The 16,898-nt window shown below is 48.0% G+C and overlaps 1 protein-coding gene and 1 long non-coding RNA gene across 3 annotated transcripts in view; one reads left to right on the top strand and one right to left on the bottom strand.

The window, feature by feature from the left end:
* Positions 1 to 16,898, bottom strand: part of LOC133271041 (uncharacterized) — a 48,813-nt gene that overhangs the window by 19,787 nt on the left and 12,128 nt on the right. Inside the window, exon 2 of one of the 2 annotated variants that reach the window (XR_009743993.1) lies at positions 4,050 to 4,237. This is a non-coding gene — a long non-coding RNA (uncharacterized LOC133271041). Of the gene's footprint in view, positions 1 to 4,049; positions 4,243 to 16,898 lie in introns of both variants that reach the window. The other variant, XR_009743992.1, reaches the window with a different exon arrangement.
* LOC133271304 (pancreatic secretory trypsin inhibitor-like) lies at positions 8,503 to 13,573 on the top strand. The gene is made up of 4 exons (XM_061457234.1): positions 8,503 to 8,731; positions 10,068 to 10,108; positions 10,709 to 10,821; positions 13,416 to 13,573. The coding sequence occupies exons 1-4, from the start codon at positions 8,620 to 8,622 to the stop codon at positions 13,495 to 13,497; spliced, it is 348 nt and encodes a 115-aa protein (XP_061313218.1). The 5' UTR covers positions 8,503 to 8,619; the 3' UTR covers positions 13,498 to 13,573.

Raw genomic sequence — 16,898 nt, 5'->3', positions numbered from 1 at the left:
CCAGTCAAAAGCATTCAAAGATCACAAACCAGACCCAGATGATCATGAATCACAGCTTAGAAACCGCAAACGGTTCTTAAGCCTCTTCAAAATTATGGCATTTACCAACAGGCTCGTTTGGGCTGGTTCACATTCTCCAGCCTTCTTCTGAACCCAACAGAGAGAAAATGGGCTAAAGCAAAAGGAGAGCTTGGGCGATCCTGGGACTTCAGCCAGAGCAAGACCTATATCCCAGTAAAGTCCATCCATAAAGCTCTTAGGTGTCATCAATGTTTTAATCCCTGTTTTAAATATTAATATAACTGCAGAGATAAAAGCAGTATCCCTGAAAGCACAGGGTAGTCCAGTCCAGCACCCTATCCTCAGAATGGATCCAGAGACTTCCTCCAAGTTTTTTGCCTCTCCATTCCATTGCTGACTTTCTAAGTTTCATAATGTTAATTCTAATTTATAATAATACAGCATCATAAAAGCAAAGCTGGGCATCATGATAATTATTTATGACTTATGCTTCTGGCCGACATTGAGTGTTTCTTTAGAGGCTTTAATTATCATTTATGCATCTTTGTTCCTCATCCATAAAAATCCCAGGGCTCTGTATGGCTGAAAGCTGAATTTATAGGATCCTAGAAACAGCAGAGCCTGGAGTCAGTGAGAAAGGCTGCTCCTAACCACCACAATGCCAGATCCTGTGAAAGAACACAAATGTCGGCAGGGCACAAAGAAATGAAGCAAAAGTGATAGTCCCAGCAGGTGGAACTGTAGCTCGTGGAGTAAAAGGGTCTTGTGAAGGCTGCATGTGATCCATGTCTGCACTAAGATGGAGATTTACAGGGATAGTTCTCTGGACCTGAGGTCCCAAGCGGGCAAGAGCTTGGCAGCACATATATTTGGGCTCAGGGGCACTGGCACCTGGTGCACCCTCCCTCCTGTGGCCTGCAGGGTATCTGCAACCACGGCTGCCCAGCCTTCTGCCAGCAGTGTCTGATCACCCTCCAGGTAATGCAGGAGGATGCTTAGGGAAAGCCTGACCTCAGACCATCAGGCAGCTCTGCAGCTCAGCCTGAGCAGAGGAACAAGAACAAAGCTCAGGGATGTCTCAGCTAAACCAACAGATGCAGGACAACATAATCAGCATCATCGCCTGCCTCCAGCCTGTCACTGTCTGCTCCTGGCAAGCACTTCAGTACTGGAGGAAGGCTGTGCAAGTCCAGGCACTGCGGGGCTGCATTGAGCTTGAAAGCAGGATGGATTTCTTCTTCCAAAAAAACACAGAGAGAAAACTTCAGGATGCAACATCTCTGAATATTTCCTACAGAAACCACAGCATAATGTGGGAACCTCAGCCGGTTTTTAACAAGTTTCTTGTCAAGTGGGGTTTGAAACTATGAGCCAGGGGCTTCCAGAAGCTCAGAAAATGGGAAGGAATGAAGAAAAGAGGATCTTGGCATGGATGAATAAGGATAAGAAGGAAAAGCATACTGCAGGCAGCAGCCACAGGCTTTGGCAGCCACTTCCTCATGTAGAAGGAAAAAAAACAAGTTAAAAGCTGCTTGGGGAAAGGAGGTTCAGCAGTGGATTATTTCATCTCCATTACCACAGCAAAAGCACTGCTGCTCCTCATATCCCTGATGGGCTGCAGACAGTGCGTTCACTGCAAAGCACCTCACTTCCACAACCAGGCTGAAAACATGCAAGGCATCAAAAATAATGTCATATTTATTAGGGAAGCACTTCAATTGCAAAGCTCACAGAGGGACGTAGTGAGCTGACTACATGCAGAAATCAAAAGGAAACCCTTGATCGAAAGGAAATGTTTAGCCACTATGTTCAAAGGCTCCCTAAAATCAAAGACAAAACCCTTCTTTAATCAGGGCCATTGACCACAGCTGAAAGCACACAGAGCTGCTAGCAGTGCCTTCAGCATCACCTTTCACAGCACAGCTACAGGTGCCAATACTCTTACACCCCAGCATCTTTCCCCAATATCCCATATCTGTGTCCTGGGAACAGTTCTTGGAACCTGAAACGAAGGCCTGTTTTGTAGGGACAACAAACATCAGCCATCAACTATGGTCCAAAACATCACAGTGCCCCTAGTTTAGCTTTAAACTTTCAGCCTCCTCTTTCAGCTTGAGCCATTGTCATTAGGAAAAGAAGCAAGAGCTAATTGGGCCTTATCTAATCTTAGCCCAACCCAATGGTCAATAGCAGTTAGCCAAAGTTTATCAGCAGTGTTTAACCATCATTTATCAGCTTTGGGGAGATTTCACTCAGGCAGGTGTGTGTCATGCTGACGCACAGGCGGGGTCAGGGAGTATTGCTTTTCCACACCCCAGAGCAGATACAAACGATTAACACAACAATAAGGACACATTTGTTGTGGCTAAAGCACACAGCATTAGATGCTGTCAGGGTAAGAGTTCACCAAGAATAAAGTTCAAATGTAGAAATGAACTTCTGAACTAACGTGGGTCTCATGGTTCCCTGTGGCAGCAGAACCATGTCTGGAAGCATGCTCAGTGTTTTCACATCTGAGCTTTTCCCTCCTCTTTTCTGGCACATTCAAGATCAAAGTCCAGCAACAGAAACATCACCAAAAGCTCTAGCCCACGTCCGCTACTTTTTTCCTTTTCCTCTCAAAATCTCATTTCTATCGGTCTGTGAAGGAGTGCACTTCTCATTTTAAAACCTCTCCATAGCTAACAGGGAGAAGTGTTGTCAGAAATGAAAGACTTTTTTCATAGTTTGCATTACTTTTCCCTTCCTTTCCACACCTTTCTATTTTTTTTAACAGCCAGTTTTTCCCATGGAGCTAAGCAAGCTGAGAGCTCTCTGCTGGAAAAGTCTCTTTGCCCCTAATTGAAATGGTACAGTGAGATGGACCTAAGAGTTTCATCCTCTTTGAGCCACATATTTCATTGAAATCAGAAGTACAATAGTGTTTTCCAGAGTCTTGGAGAGGTGACCTAAAGGCAACAATAACTGGAGGCAGACGGGCTCTTTTATCCAAACAGGACAGGGCAATAGAGACCCAGGATCCTTATTAAGAATGCTTAATACCAGAGCTCCCTGTTGAGTTACCCCACACACACTTCAGAGCAATGTCCAGCCTTGGACAAGGGACATGTGATCCCTGGGAGCAGGGACAGAGGTGGTCTGAACTATGCAGAAGGTCAGATTAGACCAGGTCATTTTCCAGGAGTCTGTGACCCTGAAAGGAAGGTACATACCATATATTCTATGATCCTATTCTATGATTCTATATGCTTCCCATTTGTATATTGCTGTGTGGCAGAGGGCGTGGGCAGGGAGTGCTACTTCTAGTTCAGAGAACAGGGGGTGCCTTGCTGGAGGAAACTGAAAACTCTGTTTGCACAATTATCGGCCACAGCACTTAATCACTCTGCCCTGGATCTCTGACAGCCCCAGGGGCAGTCAGTCGGATACAGAGGTGGGAGGCAGAAAGGATTTAATAAAGAAGCATTTTATGAAGAATTCTTTGCTTTTGGCATTTTCTGTAAGAGTGGGTAAAACGATACTTTTCCTCCAGTGCTGCCAGGGAAGGCAAGAAGAGGAGAGCTCCGTATTTCAGCTCCTGGGCAACCAACCCCATGTGCTGCCACTGCCTCCATGGAGATCTCACATGGGAGCCAAGGAGATGGGTACAAGCAATAAGGGAAGAATGTCTTCACAGGAGCCAGCACCCACTGCACTGTTCCTGACCTGGGATCACTCCCGGGTGGACAGCGGCAGCAGTTGTCCCATCTGCAAGGGACAGAGCCCGGAGGCCCCCACTGTGACCAGAGTACACCACAATCCAGACGTATCCCCACCAGTTGCGTGCCACTACCCAGTAAGCGACAGCAGATGAGGGAAAGGTTTCTGCAGTCTGGGTCCATGGGGTTTGGTATCAGGGCAGTGGTGGAAGAGCACAGGCAAAGGGGCCAGAGGCTAGGATGCCAGGGTCCAGGAACTTGCCCCCACACCAGGGAGCTGTGCAATCACACCTAGGCAATTTCAGCCAGTAATCCCCACAAACACATCACCTGTCCTTGGTATGTTCATCCTCTTCAGGAAGCATTTGATGGCCATTCAGGCACAGTCCCTTCTGAACAACCCAACAAGCTATGATTTATGTGATGCCTTTGTCTTCAGACACTGCTGTCAGCAATACCCATTCTCAGACAAAGCTGCTGATGACTGCAAATTTCCAAAGGTCACTGTCATGGACACGCTGCCCTTGCTGAAGGTTAAAAACAGAAGCTTTAGTAAAAGTAGAAATGCTAATTTGATAATTCATTAATTTTCCCCTGTGGCTATCTTCAGCCGCCTCCCCAGAAACCAGAGGCCCCAGGGGCAATGTTTCCAGGACAGAAAACAGTATATACTGTTCTGGGCTCTAAAGACACCTCTACAGCTGCAGAAAAGAAGTGATATTTTCACAGCAGCTACTCCCAAGATCCCTTTTCCCAAACTGTCAGAGAGTTCAATATCTTCCATGTATCCAGAGCAATAAAATAGCTTTCCCAGCATTAATGGGAAAGAATCAATGACAAAAATCAGTACAGACCAAATTATGATTGGGTTTGGTTTGGCTTTCTGCAGGAAAATCAATGTTTGATCAGTATCTCCTGGGTACAAGAGCAGCTGATCACTGCACCCTGGCCAGCTATCACCTTGCTGATGCAACAAGTCTTGAATGGATGGTGCCTGAATGGATTCAGCTGCACCATTCCCTTTCCTCCAACCAGCTTGCAGACACCTCCCCATGGGCTCCTGCATGTGTTGATGACCTCCTCCTCTCTATGGGCACACCACTGCACAGGGCTTGCTCTTCTGCACTTTCTGTGCTGAATGCTTTCAAAACCATCTCAGGTACCATAAGCAAAGTCCTGGGTACCCCTGCAAGCTTCAGGCCCGGCTAACCCAGCAAGTAACAGAGCTTTGGGAATTTTTAGCCTTTAAATCCAACACAAGTAGCTTTTTGGACCTGAGAGAGCTTTGAGCATCTTAGGAGCTATCTTTTGTGACACCCTGGGCTTCACATTTGCATCAGCCTTTCTGCAAACTTCACTCATCCCACTCATCACAGGGCAGCAGCAAACTCTACCTGACTTGTTAACCATCCTGAGCACAAGATCCTCCTACAGGTCCCCAAAAGTGCCTTCCTTTCCTGTATCCAAGAAAGGTCCCTACAACCTCCACCAAGGGATGCCACCAGCACAGGGACATAGTGTGGGTTTTGGCTGCATAGTCACTCCTTGGTGGCAGAGCATGGAACCCTGTTGGGATAAGGCTGAGGGGTCACATCTCATTTGTACTCCCAGCCCTAGCACCACCAGTCAAGTGTCACAACATCTCCACTACCACCCCAATTCCCAGTAGCTGGGGCTGCAAGAGGAGCTCCACTTTTACTTTAGTCCGTTTTCTCTCTGTTGGGTTCAGAAGAAGGCTGGAGAATGTGAACCAGCCCAAACGAGCCTGTTGGTAAATGCCATAATTTTGAAGAGGCTTAAGAACCGTTTGCGGTTTCTAAGCTGTGATTCATGATCATCTGGGTCTGGTTTGTGATCTTTGAATGCTTTTGACTGGTGATTCTGTTGCAATTTCCCCTGGGCACTGGTGGTTTTTCTCTCTACATAAAGTCTTCAGAAAAAGCAAATTCCAGCCTTGGTACAACAAGTGCTCCTCCAGCCTGTCATAGATGGGCCATAGCAGGAAAATAAGTAGGTTCCTAAATTCTATAATCCTTCATGAAAATCAAACTTTTTCATTTCCCTGCAATGCAATTTTTTATTCCTTTGCAATATTTTCCTATTGAAGATAAAATGTAATTTGACAGTACTCAGACACTCATCCTGAAGGAAAATCACCTCTTCCTGTTGATCCACTTAGACGCAGACCTGCCGCCTTACCCACCACCCCTTCCCTGCATTCCCGTGTGTCAATTTCCCCTACAAGTGCCTTGCAGAAGCCAAAAGACACCACCAGCAATAGCAGAGGTCTTCCATCCCACACCGTGTGTGATGGCCATCACCCAACAAGGCAACCAAGGGGAAGCCATCCCATAGCAGCACCGGCTCTGGGGCCTGCTTGTCTTCTCCATTTCTCCATGGCAAGTGTTGCGCTCGGCGAGTCCCACCGCACGGCTGGCAGAGCCGCCTGACTCATTTTTCTCTACTCCTCCAGCTGATGTGTTCAGAGGAACACGCTGCTCTGACAAGGTGACACATCCTGAGAAAGCCCACACTGATGAAGACATCTCCCTGCTCCTTCTACCAGGAGCACCCAGCGCAATAGCAGTTCGCAGCTCTTTTTCATTCCTCCCCAGTCAAATCAGCCCCAAGGCATCTCTGATTTTCATGAAGGATATAATATAGATGTCAATCAGGAGAGAGGAGCCCTGAAATCCCACATTTTTGAAGGCATCTCATAAACACACAGATGTCAGTAGAGGCATTTGGGAAGGAAGAGCAATTGCTATCGGAGAAAACTGCATTAAAAACCTAGTGTGGCTGCTGTTGGGCTGCAGCAGCATTAGCAGCCTATATGGGAGGCTTCTTTTGACAGAGGGAATTGACCTTGACTCAGTTGGTTTGGCTCAGTTTGTGGCAGAATAAAGTTCAGTCCATCGTAAGCATAATCTGGAATTTCTTCAACCTTCTTCAGCAGTAAAGTACTTCATCTCCTACAGCTCTGAGAGGGGTTACAAAGATTAAGTCAGTGCAAATCTTTCAGGAGCCCAAGCAATAAGAGGATAAAGACAGAAGAGTCCAGGAGGCAAGGGCTGGTCAACAGCCTGTCTCTGCTTTGATGCTTCTGACTTGTGGAGGAAGGACAGGAGAAAACCGCAGGGTTGTACACACTTCAAATGCCCCAGGAGACAACGCAGTTCCCATCTGCAGAGCAGCTGTGGTAAACACTGAGGATTTACCCATCAAATTCAAGTTTGGAAATGTGCCTAGATGTTTCTGAAGAACCTGAGAAAAGATGTTTCTGTTTCTGGACAATCCAAAGTATCACATTTCCTGGCTACAGCAAGGATCTCTAAACTGAAAAAGGTGCAAACATGTTTTACCAGGAGTGGGCACATCCCAAACAGGGGTAATCAGAGAAACTCTTCAGCACTGCTCTATTTGCATGTGTTACAGATTGAAAAGTGAAATCTTTTCCCCAGTTTCCCTGGCATATAACCATCAACACTCTTGCTAAGTCCCCTTCCAGCTTTGGGAAGTGAGACAAAAGCACCTATTGGCACCTACTTGGCTTTACTTACACTGGCAGGTGTGTTGGAGGAGTAACAGGGGACAGTGTTGGATCCAGATGAACCTCTTTCAGCTATAAAAAATGATCATACCTCCCACCCTTGCTCCTCAGAGAGTGATTACACCACAAGAATCTTTATCCCAGCCGCACTAAAGTACTGCTGCTTGCTCACAGAGATCCACTCACACCCAGCCCAAATATTCACAGCTTTACTCTCCTTGTTAATAAAATAATAGATAGCATTAACAGCAGTTCTTTCAGCCTCATGTTGCAGGTCCCCCCGGGAGAGCAGAAGGAATTCCAGATGACAGCAGGGAAACTCTCCATCACCTCCAAAGCAAACTCACAAGGGTTGTTTATGGCAGAGGAAAGGATTCTCCAGAGCCACATTTGGGCAGGGGTCTCCCTTGGACAGTGGAGGAGCTGCCGATTGAGCTGAGATTTCTGTCTCCCAAACAGCTCCTTGAATTGCTCTTGGCATTGACTTTTTCCTGTTCAGCTAATTAAAAATCTGTCTTTGAGTCATAAGCCCCCATTAGTAATAATTTGCTTTGCACTTCTCCAGTGATTTATGGCCGAGATATCAAAGTGCTTTAGAAACATTAATTAATGCTTTAAACCCGAGGGACTGATGCACTCTCTGCAATGCACCACTGGTGGAGTAAACGTAGGAAATCCCCAGGGTTTACTCCAAACTGCAGGCAGGGAGAGGGCAAGGGAGCATCATCTGACCCAAGGAGCTGGTTTCAGCTGCCTGCCCGCAATCAGATGTGCAGCCAAAATAACGGCACAGAATGTGCAGCCACAAGTGAGCCTGACACCTCCAAGCTCTCTGCTCTCCCGTAGCAGTTCCTACTGCTGTCCCCATTTGTCTACAGAGAGAAGAGGAGCTGCAACACCCCAGTTCTTCCCTGTGGATCACACCAGGAAAGGCATGTGTGGACCACATCCATCTTCACCTAGAGCTCTGCAAGTGGCAGTGACAGGGTTGTTAATCAAGGCCACATTCCTCATGCTAACACATGGATTTTCCTTGCCGTCCTGCCCATTTCCCCAACCTTCTTCCAAAGAGTCACTCTTTCCCAGCTTGCAGTGCAGACCCAAGGCTGTCTCCCACACCTGAGATGCAGCTCCAGTCCTTGCAAACGATAAGGATCCTTACCTCCATTGGCTTCTGAGAGGCTTTCATCCTTGCGCACACCAATGAGCCATTTGCCACCTGGTATTGTCCCTGTGATTTCAGTGTTGTCACCACAAGACTGCAGGGTGCAGCTGGCCATGTAAGGTGGTGCCAGAGGTGGGGAAAGGTATAAAGGTGCCAGCACAGACTGCCAGAGACAGGATCTCTAAATGCCTCTAAGTGTCCCGTTTCCTCTTTGCTGTCCCCAGCAAAGCATCACCTTGACTATGAAGGCAACTGGTGTTTTCCTGCTCTTCTCCCTGGCACTCTGCTGCTACCAAGGTGAGTGAAACAATTTGTTCAAAAGCCATTTCCTTTCCTTGCTAAAGCTCTCATATCTGCTTCATGCGGACATGAGCCTGGGAATGGGCCAGCTGGTGCTGGGAATTTGCTGTGTCCCTGGGCAGGGAATACCAGAGAATGCTGCAATGGCCAATGTGGATTAAACCAGTGGTCTGTGAGAAAACCTAAAGCAAAGGATTTAAAGGGTTGCCTGGCACCTGCTCTCAAAGCTGAGCAGACCTCCCAGAAGCGGGCTGACACTCTCCCTTCAGGGCTAGGGCTCGGCCTGGAGCTGGTGGTTTCTAGGGCAATATGGTTCTTTTGGAGTGAATAGGTGCTGTTCTGGTTTTAAAAAAGCAAAGCTAAGAAGACAGGAAACGCATCTGTGCGAGTGAAAATGCAGCTCTCATTACCAAAGTCATCATTTAAGCCAACTGTGTTTTCAAAATCCCATATGGTGCAGAGGGGTAAGAACATGAGCTGCTGCTGCTCTTCAGGTCTTGCTCACCAGGGATTTCTGCATTAGTGGGTTCATTTGGAGGAGGAGGGTGCTTCTGAAACAAGTCCTCCATCATCCTATTTACTGTGCCATTGCAGAGCTGTCTCAGCACAAAATCTGCACTCATTTCACATGAACTGAGCATGCAGCGAGCTCCTGGGTCTGGACCAGTGCTAGTCCAAAGTCAAATCTCTGAAATATTAAAAGTGTGGCTATCCAGCCTTCAGCACCAAATGGTTTCACTGTACAGACCCACTGCTATTGGACCACATTGGTTGTTAATATAGATAAAGTCTAAATCCCCCATGTAGCTGACTTATGGATCTATAAACAACCCAAAGTCCTGGCTTGCTCCCACCAACTTTGGCACAAGACCTCAGGGTCCAACTATTTCTCCTTCTAATGGAGACCTTCAGCAATTTATATTTTGCTTTGCTTCCCTGTAGTACAAACCCACTGACACCAGAAAATCACCTTGGATTTACTCCAGCACTCATCCAGCTTCAGCAGGAGTTTCTCGGTTACCCATGAACGTGTCATAAGAGATAACAAAAGCCACCTTTGTTCCCTAGCAGCTGGAAGGGAAAGTCACTAGAAATATGCATCTGGCATTAACAGGGCTTTGCACCATCATGGTGTTTCTGCCAAGGGAAAGAGGCAGATGCAGCTGGGAGGGACCCTAATGCAAATTTGGGGAGATCCAAGGGAAGAAATTGTTTGCTGGGACAAAGGTGTTTGAGTGAAGACATGGTCTTCAGCCTAAAGCATCTTTACTAGGTCCACCTTCAAACCAGCCTGAGTGATGGGTGTTGTCTTCTCTCTTCACTCTTTCCCTAGGAAGCGCTGAGATGGATGGAGCTGCTGGCAAAGGAACAGAGGTGAAGGCTCCTACTTTCATGTAGCACAAAGATATGCCCAGCTTTACTGAGACAGCACTAACCCATACACTGGGGAGCCACGATGCTAAATACAGTGAAGTATAGTGAGATGCTGGGTTGGGACCCCAGAGATGCCAGTGGCTGGGAACCTCCTTCTACCTGCTATGCCACAGCAAAATCCCAGAGATAGTACTGGTTTCTCACTGCATTTCCTCACACTCAGTGGGAAGCTATTAATAAAGAGCTGAATATCGCTGTTACCTGCCAAGAAGATAAGTGCTCCCCTTTCTCTCTGGCTTGCAAGTGCGAGGGCAGGCATTGTTGTGGCATAAAAATAAAAACTGTGAAGAACATGATCAGGCACTGTCCATGGAGCATTACTCAATATTGTTACTCCTAAGGGTGTGCAGCAGTGCCCAGTGGACTTCAGCTGAGCAAGGGACTGGTGACAGGCAGCCACAGTGGTTCTGAGAGCTCAGAGCAGAGCTCTGGGCAAGTTGTGATGGGTTATTAAGATATACAAACTATGCGAATGCAAAGGTCCTTTGGTAAATTGAAAGCATATTTAATATTTCCAGCATTACCCTTTTGTGTCTCCAGGCAGCTTGTGGTGATTATTCCCTAAGAAAAGGTTGTGCAAAGATCTTTGACCCCATCTGCGGCACAGACAACCTCCTATATGACAACGAGTGTATGCTGTGCTTTCAGAACCTGTGAGTACCTGGACCTCCTGCACATCTAAATACCACACAGACGAGGGCCACTACAGATGTCGGGGATTTCCTAGAAAGTGAGCTGTTTGCACGCAGCTGGGTGGAGCATGGGCAGCGAGCCTGGCAAATCTGGCACGGATCTGGCTTTCTGCATGGATGCTGCACCCACTGCTCCAAACATGTGGACACTGCCTGTGAAATAGCTCCCACACAAGCTGCCCATAAGCAGGGACCGCACAGCCAAAATCTCCCCTTACCTGCAGCTGCCAAACTGCAGGGATTGCTCAGACTGCTCTGGAGGGTGCCCAGGAACTCAGTATTGGAGTCCTCAAAGCCTGCCCAGATCAAGCATGCAGGCAGAAAAACATTTTTCCAAGTGACCTCAAATGTGTGGTGGCTGAGGAAAAACTATGGGTTTTCACCCCAGTAACTTATAGCTGAGCTCTGCTTTCTGTTCTTCTCTGCATATGAAAAGGTACAATTTGGGTATTTTTAAGAATGAGCCTTATATTTAATCTGTGCTAGTGCCAGATTGCACCGTTTTAGCAGAAGGCCAGGTCCAAATGCTAGCAATGTCTCTGGCAAGACTTGATTCGTTTAATCTGGCTTGGGCCCTAGCTAATTTTGAGTATATTTATACATTGGAAGTGCTCTGTGTCAGACAAGTGAAGGAATTACTTCCAACTCAATGATATTAGGTGGTTCGAAAATCTCTGTTGGGAAGATTGAGTCTTATCTGTAGCCAGCTGCCCCAGTCTGTGGGGCTAAGGGAGCTTCATCCTTGACTTCACCTGGTGGAGGCAGGGATTTTGGGTGATCAGGCTCACACACCCATCTGCCATCAGCAGAGACATTTCTAACAGAAGCTCAAATTCCAGTTTTTCTACCCTTGGATGAGTGGGCTTGTGGAGCCAAATTTTGCTTTTAGGAGCAGCTCTGCAGTAACAAGAACAGAGTCCAGATCACCAGGAAAAAAAAGCTTGGCTAACAATTGTTGGTCTGGTTGTCTCCTCTTCATTAAGCCAAGCTGCTGCCCCGTATTCTGCTTCTGGCCTGTTCAAATGCTGGGTTCGCATTTATAAAGGATGCAGTCAGGCAGAGACATGCTGAGTGGGATCTCCTGAACAAAGGCGCCATGGTTAATGACCCAGCATGCATGGCAGGGTGGTAATGACCATGCTGGAAGCCAGCAGCCCAGCACCAGCTGCCTGTTGTATTGCACAACAGATGGGGGTGGGAGGTTCGTCAGACACAACATCATTAGGACTTTGGCCATGAACCAAGAGTGGGGTAAAGAGAGCAAGGAAGGCTTTAAAGCCAGCTTCACAGGGAGTGAAGTGGCACTGCGGATGCTACATCCCTCCCTTGCAGAGCCAGAGGTGGTCACAAGAAGGAAAGTTTGGGGTATAGAAAGAAAAAGACTGAGCCAGTGATGTATCCAGAGCTGGCCAAGAGTCAGGGGAGCAAAGCTAGTGCTGACGCTCACTTTGCATCGATAGGCACTTCATCCCCGTACTTCTTCAAACTCCCATTTGAGCAAGCTCTAAGGAGCTGCATCTGGAAATGTGCTGCTCCTGCGGGTCAAAGCCCTGAACTTTGCAGCTCCCCTCTAATGTTCCCAAGTGAAGAAGTTTTAGGGTTAGAAACAATGGCTGTTTGGTCTTCTTCTCAGGGTGATGTTGGCCAGGCAGCAGGAGTTTGAACCTGCCTGGTGCCAAATGTCTCAGGGGAGAGATAAATGGAGCATCCTCATCTATAAAGCTTTAGTCCATGGGGAAAAGTCAGATAGCCAAGAGGCAGATGAAGTGTCATGTGCAGTTCTGTGTGTGCAGCCGGTCTGACAAGAGCTGGAGGCCTGCAAGGAGTCTGGGGATAACTACTGAGAGAGCATCTGGCTGGTCCCTGCAGCACCAGCATCTCACTTGTAGCCTTTGGTCACTTCACTGTGACCAGCGTGCAAAATCTTTATGCAAAACACAAACCAGCTTGAAAATCATCAAACCAGCATTTCTCTTTGCACCTGAGACATGGGTTTGTCTTTCCAGAGAGAACATCATGATTCCACATGAAAATGGAAAAATTCAGGGCAATTAGGTCTGCTACAGTGTGAAAAATAACAGGTGTGGGTTTTTTGCAGGTGCCTTTTTAGTATTTTCCTTGCTTTTGCTGTGGAGGCAATTGGAAGGGGAGGCTGGGAGAAGCCCAAGTCCAAGCAAGACACAATGGCAAGCATTTGCCTGTAAAAATCTACAAAACAAAACCACAACCTTTATCATCTGCATCCAGACAGAGATTACAGGTGTCTTAGTGCTGTCCTATAGCACAGAGGTGAATTATTCTGCCAGGAGGTGTCAGAAATCACCAGCTCTTGAGCTTCTTGGAACCAATTAATACATGTCCATAGCAACACTGAACTCCCTGTCAAGAATATGTGGCCTTACTTACTGTGAATATTACTTGAATGATAATATAAGCAGTATTTTCCTTCCTTTCTTCCGTCCTTTCTCTCTTTCTTTCCTTGTCCTCCAAGCCAGGGTCTTCTGCGTATCAGGGACCTGAAGGCATTCTCTAGCATATTTTTACATTTCTTCCAGGCAAAGAAACACCAATGTGCGCATAAAGAACAGGGGAATGTGCCAGAAGCCCTCTGCCTGCTCCGACTCCACTCAAAACTAAAAGGTACAGCTGTTCCAGAGAAGATAGCACAAAGCTGTCCCTCACCTGTACTTCTAATAAAACAGGAGCATTGCCATGTCTTGCACTTGGACTTCTTTCACACACAGCAGCCCCCTTTCCCTGACATTTGGAATATCTTCCTAGAAAATACAGTTTGTTTTGGTAATGGCCATAGGAGCTGAGAGAAAATTACTGGTGGAGCCCCACAGACAAGGCTAAGACATACCCAAAGAGAGAGCCAGGCTCCAGCATAACAAAGAGGCTCTTCTTTTGCATCAAGAATTTTGATTTCCTTTCCAGCATCCAAGCAATAAGAGATTTTAGCATTCTCATGACTTGCAATTCCGTTTGTTAAATAGAGGGCATTAAAGCCGTTGCTCCACGACGTTTGCCAGGAGGAGGAGTTCAACAAGACACCTCCATGCAGACCTGCCTCCAGCCTTGTCCATACACCAGCGCATCACACGGTCCCTGTACCCCGAGAGCCACCAACCGCAGACTCGACCTGCAGGTCACAGCTACCCAGTGCATCGGAAAACCAAAGGCTCCGTTTTTCCAGGCAAACCCCATTTTTTTCCCCTAGCGGCCCCGGTGAGCTTTGCTGCTGGCACCCACAGACTGCGGGCCAGCGGGCGGGGCGATGCGGAGCCCAGGGCAGCGGGACGAGGGGTGAGAGATGGAGAAAGGGATGTCTCGGCACTGGAGGCCGCTGTTGCTCCGCCTGAGCCGGTGCCGGAGCCGATCCCGCAGCTGGAGCTCGCAGCTGGAGGGAGGCGAGGCCGGGGCAGGCGGGGAGCGGCGCAGAGGGATGCCGGTGCTGCCCCTTCCAGCCCTGCAGCGATCCAAGAGCCGCTGCGGTGGGTTAGCGGAGGTGCTCAACTCAAACCAGGCTGGGACAGAGCTGTCGGCGGTGGGGGTTGAACACTGTCGGGGTCCCCCGTGAATTACAGCCCTCAACTATTCATACTTTTGGACAAACCAAATCCTTAGCAAATGCTGAACTTCGTTGTGGTTATAAAGATGCGTTTGAGTTCTCTTTATTATCCTTGAAGGGGCTGAAACACACAAACCTGCAGGATCAGCCTGAGAGAAGGCTCTAGCTCTCGCTTGAAATTTCAAATGCAACCAGCTGCAGCGGGGAGGGAGGGCAGCACGGGCTCCACATCCCAGATCTGCCAACAAGTCTGGCTGCGGTCGAGGGAGAGAGGAAAAACGACTCACTTTGCCCATATGTAAAATTAATGCACTGAAGGTGGTAGCCCCAAATAGGCTTGAGACTGTAAATTGCCTTAACATCTTTGCATAAAGGGGATCCTGGAAGTATGCCTCCCGCAGCTGGGATATTTCTGATTCTGCTGCGTCATGAGAAACAGAGCATAGCTTTTAGCTGGAGAGGTCTCTGCAAGTGGGGCTGGCAGGAGGGGAGGCTGAGCATCCTCACGCTGTTTGCTCACTGCTTTTGGACTTTGTGGCATGGCTAAACCCAGCTTAGCTCCAAACTCATCCAAGTTGGCTTCTTCCACTCAAAACACTGAAGAGAATGCACCGAGGCCATTTTATGCCAAGCAAAACATCTTTCCTGTCCGTGCCATTTCTGGAAAACATCACCCTGCATTAGCCAAGAATATTTCTTTGATGAAGCAAGGTGCTGACCAAGCTTGCAAAGCAGCAGGTTGGTCACGTCAGTTGGATGGTTGAGTGCAGACTGCATTTCCCCAGGCACTGCTCGGACACAACTAGCATTCCTGCTAAATGTCAGCCACATCCATTCAGCAGCAAGGTCCACATCAGGCTGGAGATTATAGGAGGCACCAGGTCAAGGGCCACCCTGTAGGTACTGCACAGCTGGGATGCAGGAGGCAGAACCAGCAGCAGATTTCCTGGAGGGAACAGTTGCTGTCCATATTCTGGTTTTGGCTTGACCAAGTGCAAACCTGAGGAAGCTTTAACAGGTGCAAAGATGTTTTATCGACCCCTAGACCAGGTTTAGTTTTACTTATAGGAGACTCATCCTCAAAAGCCAGTCTTCTGCCCCCATAAAGATTCTTCCCTAAAGCTGAGGAGAGAAGCACTTCATCTCAGCTGCTCCCCTACCATCTGATCACCAGCAGAGCCTGGAGCCATCCTGCTGGCAGCCAACATGACTTTTCTGAGACACCAGCTTGCTTCCCTGTGTCTCCTGATGCTGTTTCTCAGTGCTGGTGAGTTGACAGGGATAGAGCAAAAGGAAGAATGATGGGAGGAAGGGTAACGGTTTCAGTTCTTTTCTTCATTTGCCTAAATAGCTGCAGCCTTTCAAGCCACGTTCCAAGGGCAGCACTTCTGGCAGTGGGTGTTTGGGAGAGCCATAAGCACATTTCAAATGATGCAACTGGGGAAAAACAGGACTCGCCAAAACACAGGAAGAGCTCAGCCATCCGCCTCCATCCTCCTTCCCTTCTGGTTGCTGCCAGAGGGCTCAGCCAGGCCAGCCGGAAAGGCCAAGGGGTTCACAGGCACACAGTGGATGAGAAGGATCCCAAAGAATGGTACTAACAGAGGGGCAGCATTTATTGCCTGGGAAAGCAAGGGCACGGAGCAATGCAACATCAGCCCCGCCACCACATTGCTCAGAATAACAACTGCTTGAATGGCAAAGTGGGAAACACCAAAAATAACCATGCTGGTTGCAGCAACCGGGAATTCACAGAGAGCAAGATACCCGTATGGCCCAGCCCCACGCCAGCTCCCTGCCTGCCCGCCCTGGGGAGCACCAGCACATCTATGTAGAGGAGGAGCAGGTGCTTTGGACAAGCAATGCATCTGTTCCTCCTGCCATCCAGGGAGCATCTCTCCAGAACTCCTTTGCCAGGATTTGCTGTTCAGGTGGAAGCTTTTCAACGCAAGGTCCCATCCTGCTCAATGCCTCCAAAGCAGCTCTGGATTCTGCCAAGCCTCAAGAATGTCACAAGAGTGATGAAAACCAGACAGCAAGGACAGATGGCCCAGGGGAGCATTTCCTGATCACAAAACCATGTTTCTTTGAAATTGAGACTTTTCTGCTGGTAAAAATTGCTGTGAAATTCAGCCAGGGAAGTTCTTCCCCCTCTGCCTCCTGGAACACTCAACTGAAGCTCCCATCTGGGAAGGAACATCTACGTCCATTGAGGTGGTTTTTTTGACTTTATAACATCATGATAGCAAACTGAAGTCAGAATTAGACCTGGACCAAGGGACTTTAGTGACACGCAGGGCCACAGCTGAGAAGCATCTCTGGATTTCTGGCAGTTTTAAAACACTCCCATTTTCAGCCCTGTTTGGAAGAGGCAGCATTTGCACTGCCTTCACCCACTGCAGCCTTCCCTGGCCTTTCTCCACTAAGAAAGCTTCTATTTTAGCCACATTTTCAACATGAGATTCAT

The sequence above is a fragment of the Pezoporus flaviventris genome, unplaced genomic scaffold, assembly GCF_033815535.1.
Source record: "Pezoporus flaviventris isolate CSIRO_AGI_PZ_B2104156 unplaced genomic scaffold, CSIRO_AGI_Pfla_v1 ptg000023l, whole genome shotgun sequence".
Taxonomy (NCBI): Eukaryota; Metazoa; Chordata; class Aves; order Psittaciformes; family Psittacidae; genus Pezoporus; species Pezoporus flaviventris.
The sequence above is the reverse complement of the archived record's forward strand: the minus strand, read 5'-3'. Positions and strand labels throughout refer to the sequence as shown.

Bases quoted from the DNA above. Each gene is read 5' to 3' on its own strand.
- LOC133271304 (XM_061457234.1), top strand. From the start codon at position 8,620: ATGCCTCTAAGTGTCCCGTTTCCTCTTTGCTGTCCCCAGCAAAGCATC. The intron at 10,109-10,708 runs GTGAAGGCTCCT...TTGTGTCTCCAG, and splicing joins CTGCTGGCAAAGGAACAGAG to GCAGCTTGTGGTGATTATTC. The intron at 10,822-13,415 runs GTGAGTACCTGG...CATTTCTTCCAG, and splicing joins ATGCTGTGCTTTCAGAACCT to GCAAAGAAACACCAATGTGC.